Source organism: Danio rerio, chromosome 16, assembly GCF_049306965.1.
Source record: "Danio rerio strain Tuebingen ecotype United States chromosome 16, GRCz12tu, whole genome shotgun sequence".
Lineage (NCBI taxonomy): Eukaryota > Metazoa > Chordata > Actinopteri > Cypriniformes > Danionidae > Danio > Danio rerio.
The window spans coordinates 43,747,017-43,772,746 of record NC_133191.1 but is presented as its reverse complement, the minus strand read 5'-3'; the positions used below and the strand labels follow the sequence as shown (position 1 = coordinate 43,772,746).

The 25,730-nt window shown below is 34.4% G+C and overlaps 1 protein-coding gene across 5 annotated transcripts in view; it reads right to left on the bottom strand.

The window, feature by feature from the left end:
* osbpl10b (oxysterol binding protein-like 10b) overlaps positions 1–25,730 on the bottom strand; it is a 106,187-nt gene that overhangs the window by 11,998 nt on the left and 68,459 nt on the right. For 4 of the 5 annotated variants that reach the window (XM_005158241.6, XM_068214206.2, XM_005158242.6 and 1 more), the window contains 2 exons: positions 13,853–13,999; positions 8,120–8,615 (listed from right to left, as the gene is read on the bottom strand). In XM_005158241.6, the coding sequence (XP_005158298.2) occupies positions 8,120–8,615; positions 13,853–13,999 (643 nt within the window). Of the gene's footprint in view, positions 1–8,119; positions 8,616–13,852; positions 14,000–23,944; positions 24,051–25,730 lie in introns of those variants that run through there. The other variant, XM_073926480.1, reaches the window with a different exon arrangement.

Below are 25,730 nucleotides of genomic sequence, written 5' to 3'. Positions count from 1 at the left end.
GAAAAAATATTATCAGACATACTGTGAACATTTCCTTGCTCTGTTAAACATCATTTGGGAAATATTTAAATAAAAAAAATAAATAAAAATAAGGGGGGGCTAATAATTCTGACTTTAATTGTATATTACTAAATGGGGATATAAAATCCATGTAAAATCAAAATAATAGAAAAACTATTTAAATTCAGTTTAAATAAAAATGAGCAAAATTAAGCTAAATTAAACCACTTATCATATTAAAAGTTTCTCAGTGATTAAAAGTTCTCTTCATGATAAATTACAGTGACTGAGAGAGAGTGTGTGTGTGTGTGTGTGTGTGTGTGTGTGTGTGTGTGTGTGTGTGTGTGTGTGTGTGTGTGTGTGTGTGTGTGTGTGTGTGTGTGTGTGTGTGTGTGTGTGTGTGTGTGTGTGTATAGAATGTGAAGAGCAGGAATGTATGGAGTGGACAGCAGCTTCTCTCGGTGGGTCTGGCCTCTTTTATTCTGCTTATATAATGGACAGCTGTCTAGAGTTTTCTGCCAGCTCTGACCGCAGCACATCTGTTTCACTGAGAGACTCTGATCAGTCCAGTGGAGCTCTGATGAACTCACTTCAGCTGACACATCAGGAAACTGCGGCTGACAGAGCCAACATGGCTGATCAGAACAGAGGACGTTCAGTGGGTTTAAGCTGTTCAAGCGTCCCCAATTCAGTCATCATGTCAATCTTTAGACAATCTGATAGACATTAGGAATTCAGAATGGGTTTAGAAACATAGAGTTGATATTAGTTATTGGAAAACTAAAATCATAAAATGTACAATATAAATATATGTGCTCTCAAAAAATATATAATAATTTATGAAAACATCAACACCTACTTATTTAAAATGAGCTGAAACAACACAATTCTTGAGTTTTTTGGTCATAACTCATTATGTTTGTGGTTACAGTGTAACTTTGGGCCACAAAACCAGCCATAAGGGTCTTTTTATTCTATTTCTGCATGGTTTATTAGGATAGGACATCTTTTCCAAAAATTAGCAACCTGGGGGGTTCAAAAGAATTAAAACCTTAAGAAAATAACCCATAAAGTTGTCCAGATTTAAGTTCTTATAGAGATGCATATCAAAATGTAAGCTCTGACATATTTATGAAAGGCGGCACAGTGGCTTAGTGGTTAGCACTGATGCCTCATAGCAAAAAAGGTCACTGGTTCGAGTCCCGGCTGGGCCAGTTATCTGGATAAGTTGGCGGTTCATTCCGCTGTGGCGAGCCCCGATGAATAAAGGGACTAAGCTGAAGGAAAATAAATGAATGAATGAATACTTATGAAAAGAAATTAACAAAATGTCTTTGCTTAATATTTTCATTATTTGTTTTGGCATAAAAGAAATGTATTGATGGCTTTTCCTTCAAATATGCAACTTGCAACTTTTGTTGTCCAGGGTAACACCATTTACAGTACTGTATCTACAGTAGCACATCATTATTTTGCCAAGTAGGATGCAATCCTGGATTAACATCTATGTTGGTCCTGGAACACATTTTTTGTTGGAAAGTGTACCCTACCCCTAAACTCAACCATATCTGCAAATTATTACCAAAATCAGAGTTGAATAATTGGAGGGTAACAATCAAGTAGAAGAGCATAAATCTAACTGCCTAAACTTAACATAAACACTAAATATATCACTTAATTCTGACTGGCAGATTGGAACATATCCTACTTGGTGAAATACTATTCTATATATATATATATATATATATATATATATATATATATATATATATATATATATATATATATATATATATCAACTGTATGAATACACGCACACATTCATACAGTTGAAGTCAGAATTATTAGCCCCCCTAATTATTAGCCCCGTTTATTTTTTTCCCCAATTTCTGTTTAACGGAGAGACATTTTTTTTCAACACATTTCTAAACATAATAGTTTTAATAACTCATTTCTAATATCTCTTATTTTATCTTTGTCATGATGACAGTAAATAATATTTGACTAGATATATTTCAAGACACTTCTATCCAACTAAAATGACATTTAAAGGCTCAACTAGGTTAATAAGGTTAACTAAGCAGGTTAGGGCAATTAGGCAAGTTATTGTATAATGATGGTTTGTTTTGTACACTATTGAAAAAAAATAGCTTAAAGGGGCTCATAATTTTGACCTAAAATTGTTTTTAAAAAATTAAAAACTGCTTTTATTCCAGCCAAAATAAAAAACAAATAAGACTCTCTCCAGAAGAAAAGAATATTATCTTGAATTTTTCTTGAATCTATTAGACATCATTTGATAAATACTTTTAATAAATAATAAGATTTCAGCTGTGTGTATATATATATATATATATATTTATATATTTATATATTTATTTAAAAACACCATACTGGTTAAGGCTGCACGATTATGGGAAATCATAATCATGACTATTCTTATCGTAATAGTAATCATCATTATTTAAAACAATTATCAGTAGGCTATATAACCAAGGTTTTTATTTAATAATAATGATGAAAACAGGCGACAAAAGGAATGTGAGATGCAGAGGAATGACTGCAGACAGCTTAAAAGGTTGAGGGATATGACACAATAATCATTTTATCTTGATGATTTTCTTTTCATAATCATCAAATTTGAATTAATTGCACAGCCCTAGTAATGGTTACTATACAGAACATATGATAAAGTTGATAAATAAGAAAAAATATAAAAAGCACACACACTGGACACAGATAAATCTTTCCAGTACAGCTGTTTAATACAGACACATTGAGCTTTAAGGTTTTTTTCTCTTGTCCAGGACAAATATAAAGTTTTGATATATGAATTTGTGTTTGTTAAAAGTATATTCTGCACCCCGCAGAAGATAGAAAATCATATAGATCTGATGACATCACTTTCATTTTGGGTAAGGTATATCATCTTAAACTCCTGCACACTTCCTTCTGCTCCAATTAACAGTGCGTTCATGAGGGGATTAGAGCTAGTGCTGTCTTATGAGTAATTAATGATGTCCTAATTACAGAAAAGTCCTAACACCAAATGCTGCCTTCATCCTGCATGATTATCCACTTTACTGCACACTTCTGTGAGATTTCAGAACAGGAATGCAGCTCTTAAAAACTTTCAAAACAAATGTGGCTTTCACAATGATTCTTTGCAGTCCAGCTGTTTTCAAAATTAAGAATCCGCTTGTTAAGTGGTGACGTGTTTGTGACGTATGTAATACTGTTTCCGGGTCCAAGCCGCCATTCATTTGAGTGGAGAAATCATTTGTTTATGATCGCGTTTTATTCCTATCACACATTAAAGTTAATTTTATATAAAATCATAGTGTACACAACAATCTCTGGGCTTGCTGCATAACAAATACCAAAAATGTAACAATTTATAAAAAATGTATCACTTTCTGGCCATTGGATATTAGGCATGGACATATATACTGCGATCGTGATTTTCGAAAGCATTAAATCGCTTTGTAAACGTTTTCTATCACCATTTCATGAGTCTCCCCATTCAGTTGAATAGAGCGCTTGGACCCGGAAGCCGCTTCGCGTGACCTCACACTTAACAAGCGGATAGGAAGGTTTTGTGAGCACCACAATTTGCATGTTGTAGCAATTTCTAAAGGATCATGCACTGTAAAAAATGGAACACAATTCCTTCATGTTGTCCCAACACAAATTGATTCAATTAACTTTATTGTTTTTACTAATTTAAATGGAATTTAAACATAAAACAATACCCCCCCCCCATAAAAAAACTTGTTTTAACTCATTTTATATCAGTAATAATAAGTCATTTTTTAAGTATGCGATATTAAGTTCACCAAAAATTAAAAATACAAGTCCCTAATAAGCTGCAATAGGCGAAATCCATAAAGTAGTCAGCTTTATTTTGTAAATTATTATAGATGTTTTAAATGTGTAAAACTAAATGTAATGAATCAAAGATTCATTCCCTAATGGCGCCCTACAGCAAAATAACTTCTACCTTCCTTTATTATGTCCAGAAGTTCAACTTTTTGCGATGGTTAGCATCTTCCGTCCTCATCTTCCTCTGCCTTTTGGGGGCTACCAAAGGTGCAGGACGTTTCATCATCAAAACAGTGTTTGTTGGATTGTTAATCCCAGAATAAAGACGTTAGAGGCCATTCACATTTGGCGTCTTTTGCGCGGACAAGTTTGTTATTCCCTATGTGCAACCGAAGCAGCGTTGGTGAAAGCAAAGTGACACATACGCTGCTCTGTTCCTGGTGTGTTTGCATGCAAGCTGATAAAATACACGCAGCTTATGCGCTGTGAAACCGGAGTAACTTTAATGCAGATGTGTCGGCATGCAGCGAATTTTGCAGGTTGACATAACTAAATATATATGATGAGGATTTTTTTTGACTAAGCAGGGCTAACAAGCTAAAAGGAGGAATAATGAGTCAGGGAGGTAAGACTTAATAACATAACTTCTCGGCCATAAGTTGGGTCTAAGACAACAGATAATAATTTCATAAAACATTTTATATATTTATATACATATATATTTATATATTCTATAGAATTGTCATTAATATTCATGCAGGGTGCCATTTAAACTGCCACTGAGTAAAGCATTTCACACTGCTAGCGATGAAAGATTTGTGTAAACTTGGCAAGCTGAATGCATTCTGTACAGTAGGAGACACGGCACGGAGGAGATTGATTGACAATAGTCTACAGCCAATCAGGACGCAGAAGCATTTCATTTTGCACAACAAAAAAAAAAAAAATCGACAAAACTGCGAGGTTGTGAAAGGTGCAGCACGTTATAGCGAGGGACCACTGTACCTCATTATTTACTTCTTATTTTACTGAGGTTTTAGACCTTAGTTTTTTCTAGCTTCTGTTGAACAAAAAAGAATATACTGAAAAAAAGATATACTGAAAAATGCTGGTTGACCTCCATAATAGGAAAGAACATTGTAGTAACTTGGTAGTCAATGTGTCAAAGACACCAGCATTTTTCAAAATATCTTCTGGTTACAGAATTACAATGTTTGGTTGACCTCTCCTTAAAAAATGAAGGTGATGGCTGCAGAAAATTCTGCTGTGCATTTACAAAAAATAAAATAAATACAGTTTGAAATGTTAGAAATTAAAAAAAATTATTTGAATAATATTGCACAGTTTTACATTATTTACTATATCCTTTAAAACAGGGGCACTGCTGGGGAGGGGGAAAGTTAGGACGATTATAAGGGCCCCCGCTCTTCACTTTTGTTCACGACACTCCATCCCTCTACCCCCCTTCACTTTTGTCCACAACACGCCCCTCACCCACAACATGTTTGTATATGTTTAAGATTTGATTTATATAAATGTTTTAAACCAACCCAACACAACACATTAAACAGTTAAATACTCACAATTAATAGTCTTTAATTATGTTTATGCTTTTTTAGTGCTATGCTCAGTGCTAAGTGTATTTAAGGGATAGTTCCCCTGAATATGAAACTTTCCACATCATTTACTCACACTTTATGGATTTCTTTCTTCTTTTCAAAACTGAACAAGTTATTAGACAGACAGCCATAGACTAAAATAATCAAAATACTACAGACGTCAGTGGCTGATTTTTTTCCAGCATTCATCAAGTATATCTTTCTTTGTGTTCAACAGAAGAAAGAAATTCAGATTAGGAAGTGAATGATGAGGATTTTTGGCTGAACTGTCCCTTTAAGTATAAACATTTATCTTAATTGTGCCATTCTGCATATGAAAATATGCTCTGAGATTTCACTCTCTATAAAGTATGTGACCAAAAGTAGGTATAATATTCAATGAATTCAGAGCAGAATCATTTGAACAAGTCTTTGCATCAGTGGAAAGGCTCAGTCCTTGACAGCTCGCCAGATTCAGGATCAAAATGAAACATTCAGGTCAACGAATGAATCAAGTAAAACATCAAGAAGAGTTTTTTTTTCCTCTTCAAAGTTTGTTAGTTGTTATTTCGTGCACAGATGGAGTTATGATATAAGCACCAGTAAATATCACAGGCCCTGAGGCGGACAGCAAACAGCCACCATCAGCTGATCTGGAAACAGCCTCTCTGGACACACATCTGAAGTTCTGCCTGAATGAGCAAACCCTCGGGCTTTCAGCAAACTCTAATGAACAAAACTCAATGATCCCAACAGACAAATGACTGCCATTAACAAAACACAACTTTATGAACCGAACAAACTCTAATTACACTATATAGCTACGCCCATCGTGACATTTCATTGGCTCAAATTTCGCTGTACATTCTGATTGTCTGTGATCTTACACCTAGTAACATGCTTTCTCTCTCTTTTTATTATGAATTAAACTAATTTTCTTAATAAATTGATGTATTTTTTACAAACATTTTAGGTATTTGGGGACCTCCCATAAATATAATGATTTTTTGTATAGACTGTATATTATGTCCTCTTCCCCCAATTATGACAGAACATATTCTGTAGTTTTATATTTTTTATAATACTTCATTCTGTTTGAATTTTCCTTGCTTTTCCTCATGGAGAACAAAAAATGATCACACAGTCATAAAAGACTTATATTGCTGTTCCTGTCATGTAATACAGTGATCCCCAACCACCGGGCCGCGGACTGGTACCGGTCCGTGGAACAATTGGTACCGGGCCACATAAGAAATAATAAATTATTTCTGTAGAAAATATTCCCCCCGCAACTTGGTTTTTTTCACTCACCCCCGCCATCTCACGTGAAATGGACTATGCCAAAATCCACCACGGACCAGGAACATTGATCGCTAGAATATAGCTCAGTGGTGGTTGTTGATACTTTAAAGTTATAAAACAGGTATTATAGAGTCCAAGTCAGCAGAGCATTTAAGGACTGTGCATATATGTGTGCGTGCATCACTAAGTAAGTACCCAAAATCATTGCAATATGTATCTATATGGAGTTTCACATAATCATACTCATTAGGGCTATAACATGCTAATGCATACATATAATTTGGCTATACAGTTGTATTATTGTTAATATGTTCATCAGTTAAGATGTTTGGCACAGATGTTATGTATTTGATGCATATAAACCTTGATTGAAACATAATCAGACCGCGATAGGGCAACAAGCGCATGCGCACTGAGTTGTTCATGATTAACCTGGATGCAGGAGCGCAGCAGCTGTTCATGTGAAGACTCACGGGCCATGCCCTTATCATTTGCATGTATGTCTACTTTAGGTCATTCATCCGGACCTGACAAGCAGCCGCGTCATCAAGAGAACACAGACTCATATGTAGCTTTAAAATTAAAATAATTAATATGCACACCTCTGGCTACGTTTGATAGGCCAAATATTTTATAGAGAGAAAAAAATTGTAGTTTCCCTCCCCTAGTTATTTTAAAGCTAGTATTTAACTTACTATGTATGTGTATTTGCGAGCCCCAAATTGTTTACAATGTGTTAGTGGGCAACAACTGCACGAGACATGTTCAAAATCGCTTCAGAAGATTTGCAGATTACAAATTTCCTCAACTCCACTCAGAGGAGGCATAAGGTATGTTTAATTGCAGCTTTTCTTGATTTATCATGCTTATTGTGAAATTTTATTGTGTGCGTTTCAACAAACACATATAGATTGCTGAATCGTATTAAATCACTCAGCAGAATTTTCATCTGTTTATGCAGAGGTTGATACTAAGTCCTGACTTTTTTCTTCAACAATATAGCTTAAAAATACGATTTGATACATCTCTATCACTCTCTATTGTCAAGTTTAATTATATTTTAGCTTTTATCTAAAACAGATCTCGTGAGCAAAATAGGTTAACGTTACTTTGACGGGTTTATATTTGTCTGTGTTCAGCGTATATCATGCTATGTGTGTCCACGTCTATCTAGCTGCACGCCAAAGCAGAGCTTATTAATATTTACAACACGAACCACATATGGTCAATCATGGACCTTCTGATTCTAGAGGTATTTTCATGGAGTAATAAATGAGCATATAAAATGTTTTTTTTTTTTTTTTTTTTTACTTACTGAAGCCATAAACCTAATATGTAGATACCAGAAAAGACTTATTAATCCAATGCAGTATATGGCACCTTTAAGACAGACTTACCTTCTCCGACCATCGACACTCCTATGGACATGCCCATGAACTTGCTTTTAGTCCAAACGTGTGTGTTGACACATATCCGGCGCTCTTTGCACTCGCAGTAAAATCCAGACACTGGCGGGTGGTGGGACACCTGTTCAGCCACGAAACGCAGCCGGTAAGACCCTAAGCCCTCATTGGATGAGGTCTGGGCCGAGTGAGCAGCAGCAGCAGCAGGAGCTGGGCTGGAGCTGGTAGTCCTGAGTGGACGGACCTTCTCTCGTGGGACGTCCCATGTGCAGTGGAAGCTCTCCCCCAGAATGGGGTTGTAAGGTTTCTTGGCCACAGCTCCTTTACGACCCTCATGGAAAGCGGTCAAGTAATATTCCACAAACCGGATCATGCGCTCCTCTGGTGTCGCTCCAGATGTGATGGCCAAAAATACATCCGGATGAGCCATGAAGTTGGCGTACATCTCCAAAAGGGAGCGTTTCTCTAGGATGAATGTGGGCAGCACCACCTGAGAGACAAAAAATAAAGAGTTAGATTATTTGATTGGATTGTAGGATACACAGAGCAATGATAAGTAAGATTATATATACAGTATATATATATATATATATATATATATATATATATATATATATATATATATATATATATATATATATATATATATATATATATATATACATACACACACACACACACAAACACACACACACATACAGTATATACACACATATATACACACATTTATATTTACATAATTTTACAGATAGTTGACAATAACTTACTGTTTTTATAAATAAGTCTTATCATGTTCATTGTAAAACATTGTTTCTTACAGAAATGACACATGATTATTGCGAATGACACAATATTGCGATCACTAAATCCTATGCAAAATCAACAAAAAAGTCGAAATATTGCGATCACTAAATCCTACGAAAAATGAACAAGTCACAATTTTTTCGATCACTGAATCCAAAGCTAAATCAACAAAAAGTCACACTTTTTTGCAATCCTGCAAAATGTATTTAAACGCAAAATAATAGCAATAATTTTTAATAATCCCATCCAATTCCATACCATATAATCAAATTAGATTTATTTAAATGGAACAGAAAGAAAAGCAAGCAGCTTACAATGATGGGGGTTCAAAGATGATGGCCGCTAGACATGACCAAAGTAAAGGACATTGTTTTTATTTACATGAATGGCTGGAAGCCTACTTTTGTTTTAGGTGTATTATGGTAGGGGAAGCCCTAATAAGGCATGTCTTGAGTGAGGTACATGATGACATCATGTACCTCACTCAGGCCCTGGGGAGTGAAATCTGAGAATGTAGATCATAGATAAAAATAAGAGTTATACAACCTTCCTTTAGCTTAATCTCTGTTTTAGATCTCGTCTTGACAAAAGACCATATGTTTAGGGTCATTGTGTCAGATTGCACACCTAACATAGTAGGCTACCTAATATGGTAAATAAGATAATTTATATACATATATGAATATGAATATATTTATTTATTTATTAATTATTTTTTTTATCATAAAATTGTCAGCAAATTTCTGGGAATTACCACCACAAAATCATTTTTATCTTTGCATAAAAAAATAAAAAATAAAATAAAATAACAAGAAAAATCGCGAAAAAGTTTGTTTGATCTGAACCATTATTATTATTATTGTTGTTGGTGAACCTAAATATTAATTTAATATTTTTTTGGATAGCTTGCAGTGGAACAATTGAAATCAGGTGGGACTATTATCTACCCAGCTCACACATCTGTATTGATTAAAAAGCATTGCTTCACCCACTGTACTTTTTGTTTTCCCATCAGATATTAGCGTAGGTTAGGTAGTGCGTAATAGACGCGAAGATTTCTTTTCAATAACTTCTATATTTTTTCTTTTGGATAGTTAGGGTAGAGGTTGGGCCAAATAGATTGTTTTGTTTTAATTATTTCTATTGTTTGGACGCCGTCCGCGTCTCATTTCTCCAACTCTCCCATATCTGGTCAAACATCTTATGTTACATTTGTTATCTGTGAAATTCAATGTGTCTTTGTAAATATTTAATGATCTTTCTATATACATATTTTTGGCATTCATTCTTATCACTATTTTTGTAAATAAACTCACTTTATTGCATTTAGCTGGTCTTGGTCTTGTCCCTCATTTGTTGATATTGTGTGTTTGCTTATGTGTTTCACCCAAAAATTAATGTTACTCCTCTTCCTCTTTAATTAACATCTTTAAAATCGTAACATTATATATATCATCTTTTTTCCTTTGTGATATTACTAAAATGTTGTATTACTCAACTGCATGCAATATGACGTGCAGCGTAATAATAGCACCGGATGCAATAATAACTATGCCAGTTTGTGTGGCAGAGAGTGTGGATCAATTGTTTGTCCATTTCTGCCTGAGGCCTACAGTAAAAACACACGCACCACTGAACTCCATCCTCTGAACCGCTCAATCCTGCTCAACTATAAACACAAGACCAAATGTACACATTCCAACCCGACGCCTCTTTATTAAGAAAAGAGAGAATCATAATTCAATACCAGCACTGATACTTTCCATGGGCTGATGAAGCGTAATGAGGACAATAATATCCTGACACCTCTCGACACGCTTGAATCGCTTCATTAGATTCCTAATCATGAGGACGAATAAGAACATCAAATCAGATATTGGATCCTGTTAACTGATTATGTGAAGTATAATTATGAAACTGAACTTCCCCTGGGCTATGATTATGGTAATAATATTCCTCCTCACGTTGTGTGATGATACATCCTCAATCTGTGCCCGAGACTGGACAGCGTCCATGTAAGACTTTATATACAGAAAGAAGCATGGAATTGTGGAAATGATACACACTTTCATATCTTTTTAGTTAAGCATTTAAGTTATAAACGTATAGCTGTGTGTTGTGAGTATTGCGTTGTCATTTTGGAATAGAAATATTTTTACTATTGTTTCTACCACTGTTACGCCTTGAGTGTAAGAAAGACGCATTACAAATAAAATGTATTACTTACTACTTTGTTTTCATTATTAATATTCAATTTATATAAATAAATACAAATACAAAATTAATAAAGAGGAAAAATCAGGGGAACAGGGGCTGGAAGGGCATCCGCTGCGTAAAAAGTTGCTGGATAAGTTGACGGTTCATTCCGCTGTGGCGACCCCGGATTAATAAAGGGACTAAGCCGACAAGAAAATTAATGAATTAATTAGTTTTTCTATGTTTTACAGATTATCATTATACATTGATGTATGTGTTTGTATATATATGTATTTTCCTTTTTTTTTCTCTCTCTCTCTTTTCCCATATATGCTAGTGGGTGTTTGTGTATCTATGCCGAATTTATGATGATAGTAGACTTTGCTTGTTAAATTATTTGAGTGCCATTTGAGATGTTTAAATGAGTCATGTGACCGTAGTACTCAAAAGAGACTCTAGACGCACCTGATCACTGTTACCCTGATGAAGGCAGACTTCTGCTGAAACGTGTAGGTTTTTAAAGATTTAGCCATGTGAATAAAGGCTTTTTAAATTTTTTTACTTTATTCGAGTGCCTTGGACTGATTCTTGTTGCTGTTTTGATGAATCCCTTACCCAAAGAGCACCGACCATACATTTGAGCTTACCCCAGAGCGCTTTTTGTTTGTTTTTTCTGGATTAGTTAAAATATAACATTTGGTTGATATTTTGCTGCTTGTAAACAACTCATTTTAATTCAAATGTATTATCTTTTAAACCACAGTTCTGTCTGGTTCTTGAATCTGATTGGCTGATAGCTGTGCTATATTCTGCATTGACAGCCCTCATACAGCCTCTTCACCCTTGTGTATTACACTTAAGCAGGTCGCACACCAGAAGCGCCGCTCAGCGGCGCGCCGCGCAGCGCCACGCAGCGCCATGTATTTTAGAATTCTAAACATAGGTTTCTATCAGGATACACACACCGGCGCCGCAAGTCGGCGGCTGTCGGCGGCGCCCGGCGACGGCTCAGGACGCAGTTCATTTTTCAGCCGCGCCACAGAGCGCCATCTGATTAGTTTCATGTTAAATATCATTCGAATGTGCACGTCTGGTGTGTGATACTTTAAACTGTCATGTACGCGCCGTGTCGCGGCGCCGAGCGGCGCTTCTGGTGTGCGACCTGCTATAGAGTGACAGCAGATCAATAAACTCACTACAGTTTGATAAATACTGCTGCTGTTGGACAACATAATGTACTTTTGTGACTTTTTTTTAGGTGAGAATGTAGTTGTTTTCTAGTTTATTTATAAGGATAGTGCCTAAAACATTTATCATTTCGTAGATTCAGTGCATCAGCGGCCATTAGCGTGTCATACTAAGCAGAACAAAGATGGTTGCGCCCCAAGAGACTGCATAATACGTTCTTAGGGGAGGAAAAACTCTGCTTTTCTTTCGTATTTCAAACTACAGCTGATTAAATCATTCTAAAACAAGTAAGAGACATTCTGAGCTGATTCTAATCTGCTTGTGTTTGCTTTGGCCTTTTCAGGCTTAATTTCTGTGATATCCTGATTGCAAAAGAGAAATACTGGGAAATGTCTCTAGACTAATGACATTTCATGCCGTTCAAGTCTTTAACTCTTTAAATGTGAACAAAATCACCTGTTTTGTCATCACTTTAGAGACTAAGAAATTAGAGAATCATTCAAACACTAGCTCTAAAGTGATGTTGTGTTTTAAGCAACGATTTCTGCTGTTTTGACGTCAGCTGCTGATGCAAAGGAATGGCGGAAGAAAGAAGTTCCTCATACAAAAGTGTTTGATTTTCTTTTTTAATATACTTGATTATGCCATTGAACTCTTGTATAAATACAATACCACACTCGTAGCAGTGCAATTTGGCTGTATATCATCACTATATGGTGCCTCCCACCAGTGCCGATATACAGCCATATCGCACTGCTGCTCTTGTGATATTGTTCATTCATATTGATAAAGATTTTAGGTGAAGAAACTCTTGTTTTAATGAACAGAACTGTTAAACAATATTGTTTTGTTTAAATGCTAAAAATATATTGTCTATATTCATTCATAGAAATGGATAAAAAGATAAATGTTACTCATTGAATAAATAAATGCAATTAAAATGAATTACTGAATGAATGAATACAAATTATTATTGTTTATGCTAGATATATATAGATATATATATATATATATATATATATATATATATATATATATATATATATATATATATATATATATATATATATATATAACATAATATGAATATATTGAAAAAAAAATCAACTTATGTGATGGAATACATGTTTAATTGAGATTAATTGCAATTTGTGTCATTTAGTATTTCTTACAACTGCACAAAAACAACAAAAATTTTGAACACTAAAAATACTAATATAAAAATATACATAATTAATATAATAAATTATACTGGCACCTGTAAATAAATTTCTTGTACAGACTCCAAATTTCAGTGTATTCATGGTGCGAATTATGTGTGTATCCAACAATGATCAAAAGATCGAAATTTACAAATTACAAATAGACAGAAAAAAGCGTCCTTTGATCCCTGAAATCAGGAGCAGATAACTAATCTTGAGTGGTTCCTGTTTGTATGGGAAGAGGAAGAACAAATGTACACAGGCAAGGTAATGGCAAATTCTTTCACTATCATTAACCCGCTTATGGCTGGTGGTCTGTTGCTGTATTTTACTGTACCCGTGTGAGGTCCATGCCCAGTTTGAGCTGGGACAGCAGATGAAGAATGACGCTCCTCTGGTCATCCAGGACACCCAGGTCTTCCTCCTCATTGTCCTCTGTATCTGTGATCTCCTCGCTGGAGTCCACTGATTCTGGGCTGGAGTTCTGCAATCACACAAACATTGACAAAGATTACCTGTGAGATACTGTTAAATATATTCTTAAACCTGTGTCCTCTGTCTTCTTGAAGCTTCTGTGCACCAAATCAATGGCATCCTAAGAAAGCATACATCCACTAAACATAAATGATTAAAAATTGAATAAATACATAAATAATGTTAAATCATAAATATGAGATAATAGTTGAGATGAAAAGTCAGTTACAAATTAAAAGGTTAAATGAGAAAACCATGATGCTAAAAATAAATAAACTGTCAAATAATTTGACAAAGCTATTATAAAAATATGTCATAAAAGCTATTATTTGAGTCAATCATGAGCTTAAAAAAACAAGAATTATTAAACATTTGATAATTACACAAATAAACATTTGACATTTTATTTATGACACAAAAATGACGATATTTAAAGACAAAAAGTGATTATGGAAGAACAACGTAACTACAACATCAAAACAAAATTATAATTAAGAATCACAAATTATGTCTAGAATCATACTGAGTAGTGCTGCACGATACATCTTGCTTCAGCATTGATATTGCAATGTGCGCATCCACAATAGTCACATCGCAAGATATGCAATGTTTACTCTGAAATACCACAGAACACATGTGATTTTCAGAGTTTGCATGTGTTTTAAAGCCTGTGACTGAGCATTTCAAGAGCGTTTAAAACATTTGAGCATGAAAAATTATGATGTTTGGATTAATTATTGATACAGAATTTATACGATTTATGCAACAGAATTTAATTTTGTCTTGTTTCTAGTCTAAATATCTACATTTTAAAGTGAAAACAAGATTATTTTACTCACCACTTTGGCAGATAATTAGCTTGTTTAAGGGAAAAAAAAACAATTCACTTCTTCTTAAAGTAAAAACAAAAGAATAATCGTACTTGATCTAAGAATTTCTAGATATCTGGGTTAGAAACAGGACAGAGCAAAGGAAGAAATGCCGCTTTTTGCATTGTGAGTATTCCATTTTCGTGTCTAATTACTCTATTAGACTCACCAGAAAACCGTCATATAGAGCTATTCACACCATCTTTTCATATCGCAATATTTATTACAAAACAAAATAAAATATCGCAATATTAGATTTTTTTCAAAATCGTGCTGCCCTAATACTGAGCCAATCATGAGATTACAATAACAAAAATTATGAGATGAAATCCTGACATACAAAAGATTATGAGAAAATTATAAATACAAAAATGTAACATTATAACAAAATAGTGGCAAAAAATAATATAGTTAAAGCAGTGCTTCCCACACATAGACTTAACTAGGGCAGGCCACCCAGGAATAGTACCGCTATATTAGGTGACATTTATTTCATTACTATTATCATCCTTTTACACTTTTTTTGTAGCCATCCAATAGCCAAACATCTGCGGTCGATTAACTAGTGAAAAATCTTCTCTCGTCCTACTACGTGTACTACGTCCTTCTACAACATCCTACTTCTCGTTGTGTGCGTGAGACCAGTCAACACTCCCACAAACAGTCTCTTGTGCTGTTGTCATTTTTAGGACTTTTTGGGACAATGCGTTCATCCGGGGTTTCTAAATCTCCTAAAATTTCTGGGATTCGGCTCTTGGTTTCGCTTTCTAAAGTCAGCGTTAATTGTATGTGTTTTTGCATTACATTTTTTGCATTACATTTTGATTTACTTTCGCTTGGCTTTGCAGCTGACAGCACGTACACAGCGAAAGAAACATTAAATAATTAATTCTTTGATTTAAATGATTAAATGAAACTTTTCTATATACTCAGAGAGGACAAAATTACATCTAAACTGGCTGCAAAATATATGTACAGTGTTAAAAAATGGTTAATTAACTCATTTGTCATATTTAAATAATCTATACTTTTTAATCTTGTAATTATTATACTTTTTGGAGATATTGTCTGTTTTTATTCCTTTATGTCATTTATTTATGATTTGCTGTATTTAAAAAAAAATATTTAATGATGTTGATATATTACATTTTTTATACATATCTAATGCTGTACAAAATATCATCAGCGGATTTTACCTGGCAGGCTCCTGAATAGAGTAAAAGTAAAACAAATGGTGCATTTATTATTTTTTTTATTTCAAGTCGTTTTTCCTTTTTTAAACTTCTTTTTTAAACTTTTTTTTAAACTTAAAAAAAATTGTATTACAGTGACAATATAAATAAAAATATTGTTAAATCACTTTTTTTGTCGCATGTAGTTAACCAAGTGCCATGGGTAAAAGGTTTGTTTCAACCCGGCTAACACCACAAGTATATTTCAAACCTCTGGGAAGAACTGATTATATGATAATAAAAAACCTAAAAAAAGACAAATTATGATCAATTATTTTATTAATTGTGATATTTTATCTCATAATTGACTCATAATGACCCAAAATATCTCATAATTTTGCCATAACGCATCAGACACGGAATTTCAATCCATGCTGTCAGTCACCAAAGACAATAATATTCTCATTACTGATTACAATATAGAAAAATTAAATAAATACAAAATGTAAATATATACTATAACAGAAAGAAACTACATGGTGGAGAATAAAAATTATTATATAATTTATTTATTGTTATTTAATTTGAAGGTTTTAGCCTGCATTTACTTTCCCCTTGCATCTTTGCATGTAAAAAATATGAAGAAAAAACTATGATTATATAAAATAAGTCTTACATTTCTATACGACAGATGCTCTCTGGTTGCAAGGCAACTGTGCGCTTTCCTCCAGTCTAGGGTGGTTAATGCAGTCGGTACCTCCTGCAATCACTCATGCAAAAAGGCTACATTGTTCCTAATGCATAATGTAAAGAAGTGCTTCAGAAGCGTCTGCCCCAAAGCATCATGGGAAGTCCTTAAAAAGCCCCTTCCTCTAAGGGCACTACGTAGATACTGTTGACAGATGAGCCGGGCAGATCACATGATCCTCTCTCAGTGGATCACTCCTTTTTCCAAGGCACACGAATATGAGTGAGTAACCGAGGGGCAGCAGATGGGATCTAAATGGGTTACAATATGATTAGACTGTAAAGTAAATCAGTGGACTAGCCGTAATCCCTGAGGTAACACTTACGACCGTGCACATGCCATTGCCTTTGGCATCATGGCTTGATTTTATTAGATTTTCCTGCAAAGCATTTATTATCTTTTGCTTCTCTCTTTTCGCTCTATAAAAAGGGAATACTGTGTTGCTGACAAAAATATGACACACTAAAAGCCATATATACTAAGTTGATTATGGCGTCAAAAGTCATAAATTGAAGTGAAAAATAAATTATAAAGTACACATTTATTAGATAAAAAGTCACAAAAAGGCTAAGTTAATCGGGAGATAAAAGGTTAGACTTATGAGATAAAAGCCATAATTATGAGATATTAAAGGTCCATTTACATATCACATCTAAAACTAATTTAATGCCACACTAAAAGCCATAAATATAACATAGTAAGTTGATTATAACATCAAAAGTGAAAACTGATGTGAAAAGTAAATTACAAAGTACATATTTATGAGATAAACGAGGTAAACATGAGATAAAATAGAACAAAATGGCAAACTAAGTCAATCAAGAGATAAAAGGTAAGACTTATAAGAGAATTGCCATGATTATAAGATATTAAAGGTCCATTTACATTTCACATCTAAAATCAATTTAATGCCACACTAAAAGCCATAAATATAACATACTAAGTTGAGTATGACATCAAAAGTCAAAACTGATGTGAAAAGTAAATTATAAAGTACACATTTATAAGATAAACAAAGTTAACTGAGATAAAAAGTCACAAAATGGCAAACTAAGTCATAGTATAAAAGGTTAGATTTATGAGATAATTGCAAAAACTATGAGATATTAAAGGGCCATTCACATATCACGTCTAAAACCTTGTGGAAAACGCAAGGGATGGCACTACTATCAACAATTAGAGAGTGCTTCTGTTCTTGTGCATTCTAGGAGTCAGCTGAGCATTGCAACAAACAACCACTGGCAAACCCTTGCTGCAGCTCTGATACACTTTTATTTATAGAGGAATTTATGCAGTGTTACGGCACACTAAAAGCCATAAATATAACATACTAGGTTGATTATGACATCAAAAGTATACATTGATGTGAAAAGTAAATTATAAACTACACATTTATGAGATGAACAAGTTATTTGTGAGATTAAATGTGACAAAATGGCAAACTAAGACAATCAGGAGATAAAAGTTAGACTTGAAATAATTATGAGATCCTAATGGGCCTTTCACATATCACATTTTAAACCTTGTGGGACGGCGCTTCCGTCAACAATTAGAAAGTGCTTCTGATCTTCTGCTTCTGTTGTCATTCATTCATATTTTTTTCGGCCTATTCACTTTATTAATCTGGGATCGCCACTGCGGAATGAACCGCCAGCTTATCCAGCATATGTTTTAAGCAACGGATGCCCGTCCAGCCTACCCAATTCACCTGTACAGCATTTCTTGGAACTGTGGGGGAAACCGGAGCACCCGGAGGAAACCCTCGCGAACGCAGGGAGAACATGCAAACTTCACACAGAAACGCCAACTGACCCAGCCGAGGCTCAAACCAGCGATCTCTTTGCTGTAAGGCGGCAGCACTACCTAATGCGCCACTGCAACGCCTGCTTCCGTAGTGTCTGTTGTTACTAGTCAACCATCAGCTGAGCACTCCAAGAAACCCCCAGTGACATACCCTTGCTGTAGATCTGATACACTTTTATTAATGGAGAAATTAATGCGATTTTATGACACACTTAAAGCCATAAATATAACATACTAAGTTGAGTATGACATCAAAAGTCAAAATTGATGTGAAATGTAAATTATAAAGTACACATTTATGAGATTAACAAGTTAATCGTGAGATAAAAAGTCACAAAATGGCAAACTAAGTCATGGTATAAAAGGTTAGATTTGTGAGATAATTGCAAAAACTATGAGATACTAAAGGGCCATTCACATATCACGTCTAAAACCTTGTGGAAAACGCAAGGATGGCACTTCCATCAACAATTAGAGAGTGCTTCTGTTCTTGTGCATCTGTGGTGTCTGTTTTTACTAGGCAATCATCAGCTGAGCACTACAACGAAAAACCACTGACAAACCCTTGCAGCAGCTCTGATACACTTTTATTCGTGGAGGAATTTATGCAGTGTTGCTGCACACTAAAAGCCATAAATTTAACATACTAAGTTGGTTGTGATATCAAAAGTCCACATTGATGATGAGATAAACAAGTTAATTGTGACTAAAATGTCACAAAATGGCAAACTAAGTCAATCAGAAGATAAAAGGTTAGACTTATGAGATAAATGGCAGAATTATGAGATACTAACTGGCCATTTACTTATCGCATCAAAAACCTTGCAAAGAAAATGGTGCTTCATTCAACAATTAGAAGGTGCTTCTAAACCTGTGCCTCCGTGGTGTCTGTTTTTACTGGGCAACCATCAGCTGAGCACTCCAAGGGACCACTACTGACAAACCCTTGTTGTAGCTAGGGTTACCACTTTTGATGCAAAAAAATAAGGAATGCATACTGCAGCGGGGGCCATATCCCTTGGGGGCCTAGACCACAGTGATCACAGGCCCAATAGCATGTCAGCGGTGGTAAAAAGCAACTTAAAATATGCCTTCAGGAAAGTATAAACACTTGGACATTAAAATAAACAGTCTTTTATTGAAATCTGTGTAAACAGATGCAGTCAGTCTTTCTCTTTTACAACTCTGCAGCTCTGATATAGCTGATGTTATGTTTAATAGTGTGGTATACCTGCGTCAACTCAGCTGCTGTAACAGAGAAATACTAATGAACCTAATTTTAAAGGGTGGTATTGATAACAGATATTGGCTAAAATATTTGTCATCATTTAACAACTATCCAAACATGGAAACAGCGCATACATAAACTAGATACAAACATTAGCTACACTGTAAAACAAAATATATGATCAATTAGTCCTGACAGCATTTGTTTTTAGGTCATTTTAACTTATTGAACTGAGTTAACCATTTTCTATCTTAATTTTTTAATTTATGCAAGCTGTTTTAAGTCAGTTTAACATAATATAAGTTCAATAAACTCATGATTAATTTGATTAAGCTTAAAAAAAATTAAGGCAATCAAGATTTTTTTTTTTACAGTGTAAAGTTTTCATATAGCCTATTTCTAATTTTAAAATATAGAAAGTTGCAATTTACTAGTTGATTTTCTCTACATGGGCATTATGTTAAAATGTTTTAAGTATTAATGCTTATGTGCCTTAACAAACAAATCATAATATTACATTGGAATATGATCCACTTACATTGTATTTAAAGAATTTTTACAAATTACAATTTGTGACCCAGTGTGCAAAAGCCAGGCCAAATCTAATTCTGAGATCAAGTTTGATTGTAGCCATTCATTTCCCTGTGATTTCAGTTGTTGACATTGTTTCACTCACTTAATATTAAATACATATATTATTATTATTTTCACAGACTGTTCTTTATTTCATGTAGAAAACAGTAACTCAAGTCAATCAACAGATAAGGGGTCAATCCTATGAGACAAAGTCCATAATCATGAGACGCTAAGTCAGCTGTGAGATTAAAAAGAATCTACATTTAGGTGAAAAGGTCATTTTAATGTCAATATTATCACATACTTAATCCATCATGAGATAAGGGGTCAAACTTATGAGATAAAGTCCATAATGTAATCATGAGATACTTTACATTTAGGTGAAAAGTCCATTTTAAATAGTTTCCATAATTACTAAATGCTAATATGAGATATAAACATTAAAAAATATCTAAATTAAGGTCAAAATTCTAACATGCAAAGCCATAAAAAGTTAATTATGAGATTAAAAAAAAATCACAGCTACTACAACTTCATAATTAAACTGAGGTGAAAAGTCAAAATGTTGGGATAAAAAGTCAAAATGATCACATTTTAAGTTAATTATGAGATTAAAGGTCACAACTATTATTCATTCATTCATTTTCTTTTCGGCTTAGTCCCTTTATTAATCCGGGGTCGCCACAGCGGAATGAACCACCGACTTATCCAGCACGTTTTTAGGTAGCAGATGCCTTTCCAGCCACAACCCATCTCTGGGAAAGTCACAACTATTACAAATTTTATAAACAAACTGAGATGAAAAGTCAAAATTAGCAGATAAAATATCAAAACAATCCCATTCTAAGTTAATTATGAGATTTAAAAAAAAGTCACAACTGCTAAAAATTCATATTTAAACTGAGGTGTAAAGTCAAAATGTTGAGATAGAAAGTCAAAATGATCATATTTTAAGTTATTTATGAGATAAAAAGTCACAACTATTACAAATTCATAAATAAACTGAAGTGAAAAGTCAAAATTCTGAAATAAAAGGCAATAATTAGGACATAAGTCAATCATGAGATAAAGTAAAGATACAAGTATAACATATTAAAAGCCATAATTATGACATGCTAGGTCAATCATGACACAAAAAGTCAAGAACATTGTGTTTCCGGAAAAATAAAAAATGTTTGTCGAGCCGGATGGGGCGTCCTCATTTCCAGCTTCAGCGATTCACCTGAATATTTCATAGGACAAGAGCAGAGCACTTTCTGGCTCACTCTACGACATCACAGATATGATTAAATAAACACATGCGAATGAGGCCGCATGACAGGTCACGCATCCAACCACAAATCCATACACACGAATGCATCATCAATACTGAACACAATGTTCCCCGCCAGCATGCAGACAAACTGCTGTCCTTGTTTGATCACAAAACATCATGTCAAGGACGTGTTAAAACAATAAATGTGTCCTTCTTTCTCTGTTGTTTTGCTGGACTGTTTGGTAGCTACACTGACTAGCTAAAAGTCAGTAGCAGAAGTTGTTTAAGCTTATTAAACTATTTTAAAGATGCAGTAAAATATAATAGCCTCTAGGAAATAAAACTATAAAAAGTACATGAGAATAAATGGAAAAGAAATACATATTTTTCGATCAAAACTCAACGTGTCTAAGTCTTATTGGAGAGCTGATACCGAAGACTGCAATCAAAAGTCAGAGACTTCAATTTGAGAATCAAACATATCTTGTTGAATTTTTGAAAAATCAAAACTGTATTTATTTGATAGCTCTTTGTGTATTTTTTAATTAACTAACTTTCTTGCTTTGAGCTTATTTAAGAAGACACAATGGGCTCCATTTTAACGATCTAGGTGCAAAGTCTAAATCGCATGGTGCAAAAGCATTAGGAGAGTGTCCGAATCGACTTTTGCTATTTTAAAAATGGAAAAATACGCTCAGCCCATGGTTTAACAGGGTTGTGCTTATTCTCTTAATGAGTTATGGGTGCTTTGAGTTTAATGTGAATTAAACAAATTAGACACTCATCCCTATCCCTTTGAGAGTCAGTTGTGTCGCGCCATGGCGCATTTACTATTTACATCGCAGACTTTTTAAGTGGACAAACTGAACACTTCACTAGTGAGAAAACTATTATCTGCAGCGCGAGAATAAAGAATGAACCTCCTCCATTCGGCCTCTTTACTCTCTCTATACTTTACTTTTACTCTTTACTTCTTTACTTTCGTAGATAAAGACATCCATTAGCCGACATATTTAATTTAGTTTGTTAAGCTCAAAGATTTGTTTCAAATCTATTTCTAATTTCAGTTCTAATTTCCAGCAAAGGAGAAATGAACAATAGTAACGAAGTGTGGTCAAAAAACTGAGTTATATCCAAACACATGTCCTATTCTTATGCCCTATATGGTGATGCATACGTCCCACGAAACCCTTTGTAAAAATATTTGTGTATTGCGGTACATCCTGTATGTATTAAGCAATGTGTAAGCGTTTGTACCTAACGTAATTATTAGCATAATTATTGTGCTCTGCTTTTAGTTGGTCAATGGCGCAGTCTATTTCAGTTCCTTAAAAATAGCAACGCACCATCATGCGCCTTAACAAACCTCCATTTTAGATAGGAACACTCATGAGTCTATAAAGTGGTGCAAATGGATTTGCTATTTAAACAATGTGGTGCAAAACGCAAAAATTAGGGTTGTGCTGGTCTGAAAATAGCAACAAATCATGCCAAACATGTCTTGCACCTTATTGCACTAGGTGTATGATAGGGCCCATTTTTTTACATTTGCAAAAATACTTTAAAAACATCAAATCACAAATCAACATTAAGACTAATAAACATATTTAATAAATAAAAAACAATTCAAGTAATATTTTGAAAAGTAAACTAAATCTGGAGAACTAGTTATTAAATAATTATTAGCTGAGGTTATTCTGAAATGGTTCACATTTGACTCTCCAGTAATCTCATAAGTCTCAAACTCTGCTCAGATTTCAATTCTATGCAGAGATTTCAATATGAACTCAAATATCAAATTCTCCCACCAACAAATGAGATAAACCTAGCCATGCTTCCACATCTTCACAGCTCTACACTCTTACTGTATGTTTAAATGGCTTAATTTATCTTCAAGTTTTTATGAAGAAAAAAATACATTCATATTTCACATACATAAATTGAAACCACACTGAAGTGAAATAAACTGAACTTCAACTCTGGAAACTGGACTGACCCAGTTTCAATTTTTTAGAACTTTTATGTTAAGCTGCTTTGACACAATCTACATTGTAAAAGTGCTACAGAAATAAACACGAATTGAAGTGAATATCTAACAATCCGACACCATTATGTCTTAAAGAGCATCTTAAAAGCGGCCTCTGAGCAGTGATGTTTTCCTCTGGGAGACTTTATGAGCTCAAAAACATAATCCAATAAAAACATTACATCCTTGAATGAAGTTTCCAACTTTCCTCACTCCCAGCATTCCAAAGCTTGCCCCCTCCGTCTCGCCAACAGGAAAAAAACATGCCTCAAACTTACATTCATTTCAGGTCTGCTTCAGAAACGCACCCTTGGATGTTCACCTCATAGTTTCACTGTGTTGGAAGCCAGAAAACTCTCTCTTTCACGATCTCTTGCTAACTCTGACACTCTTATCTCACTGCCCAGCTGTCCCGAGCCACAGTTCCCTCCCACTTTTCTCTCTCTCTCTCTCTCACGCGCACACACACACACACATGCTTATACTAACAAACTCTCTCTCTCTCTAGATCCTTTGAAAGAATAAGAACAGCGTTTCATATTTCTTTTTGGTTGTCCAAGAAAAAAATTTATTTGTTAAGAGATTTCTATATGCAATATATATATACAGTTCTGTCTGGTTCTTGAATGTAATTGGCTGATAGCCGTGCGATATTTTGCAGGTAACATCACACAAAGGCCTCTTCACCCTTCACCTCTGTGTATTACTCTGCCCACATACAGCAAGCAACAAGCAGAGACACTACAGTTTGACAAATATTACTGTTGTTGGACAACATACTGTACTTTTGAGGCTTTCTTAGTTGAGAATGTAGTTGTTTAGAAATAGTGCCTATTTTAAAATATTTACAATTTCTGAAAGCACATCGACAAAATAACATGATTTGTGAAGCATGAGGACACATTGCTTTGCATCGTATAAACACAACCAAGCCTTTATGACCTAAAAAGATGATATTAATAAATCCATGTATAATAAATAATACTGACTAGTATATGTTTTTTTGTGGGGTATTTAATGTATATTTTGTCATCTTAGTGATGAGTAAGGTCTTGCTATGTTTGTCAAAAACAATTTATTGTGCAATATATTTAATATTTTAGTTATTCAGTTGATGTTAGAGAGCTGAGAAAGAGATCCTATTCACATTGTAAAAACCACTCTCGCCACAGTTGCTTTCATAGTGCTTGCTTTTACACCAATTTCAGCTCTGTTCTGCTCATTATGATGCAACCAATTGTAAGTACTTTTACATGCAATGATGTCTAGCAGAGAATGCAAGTGTAGCTGGTTTAAAGAAATAGTAAAGCCTTAAAAAAAACCTGCTGTTAATTTGCTCACCCCTATGCCATCAAAGATGTAGGTGACTTTTTTATAATGAAGTAGATCATTAAAGGTGCTGTATGCAAGTTTTTGACTCATTTAAAGCACAAAATTGTCATAATATGTTTAAAGATTTTTAAGAAACATGCTAAGTGAACATAATTGTCTATCTAAAAAACAAATGCTGACGTCAGTTATTCTCCTTTGAAAATGTGCGTTCTGTGTCAGAATGTCTGTTTTTGTTTTGGTCTGTAACCTCGGCCACGGCCAGTTCACCCAATATTTCAGGCGTGCTGGATTGTCTTGTTGGAAAACACAGCGTATTTCATTTAAGTCTTGAAGGTTGCCTCAATAGTCCCTTTCAAACAGTGATACTGGAAAATATCTAGAAAATTTCCGGACCGACGATTCTGACATCATTACTCATAAATGAACTCTAAACATAAAGGAATTGATGGTTTCACTTTGGTTTTCAACTTTAGCATTCATGTACCTGCTTTTGTCCCAGAGATGGACCAAAAACGTTACGATCCGAAGGCAGAAGCGCTAACTGCAGCTTTGTTTACACATTTGACTACATTACAAATGCTGATGATATAAAAGGAACACTTTTGCATGGCGAGATTTACATTTAAATGCATGCTGTGAGATGAACAACTACTTTGGCTAGGAATGGGACAATAACCATTTTCAAGGTAAATCGCAGTTTGGAGAGGTCTAGGTTTTAAAACTGCCAAAATT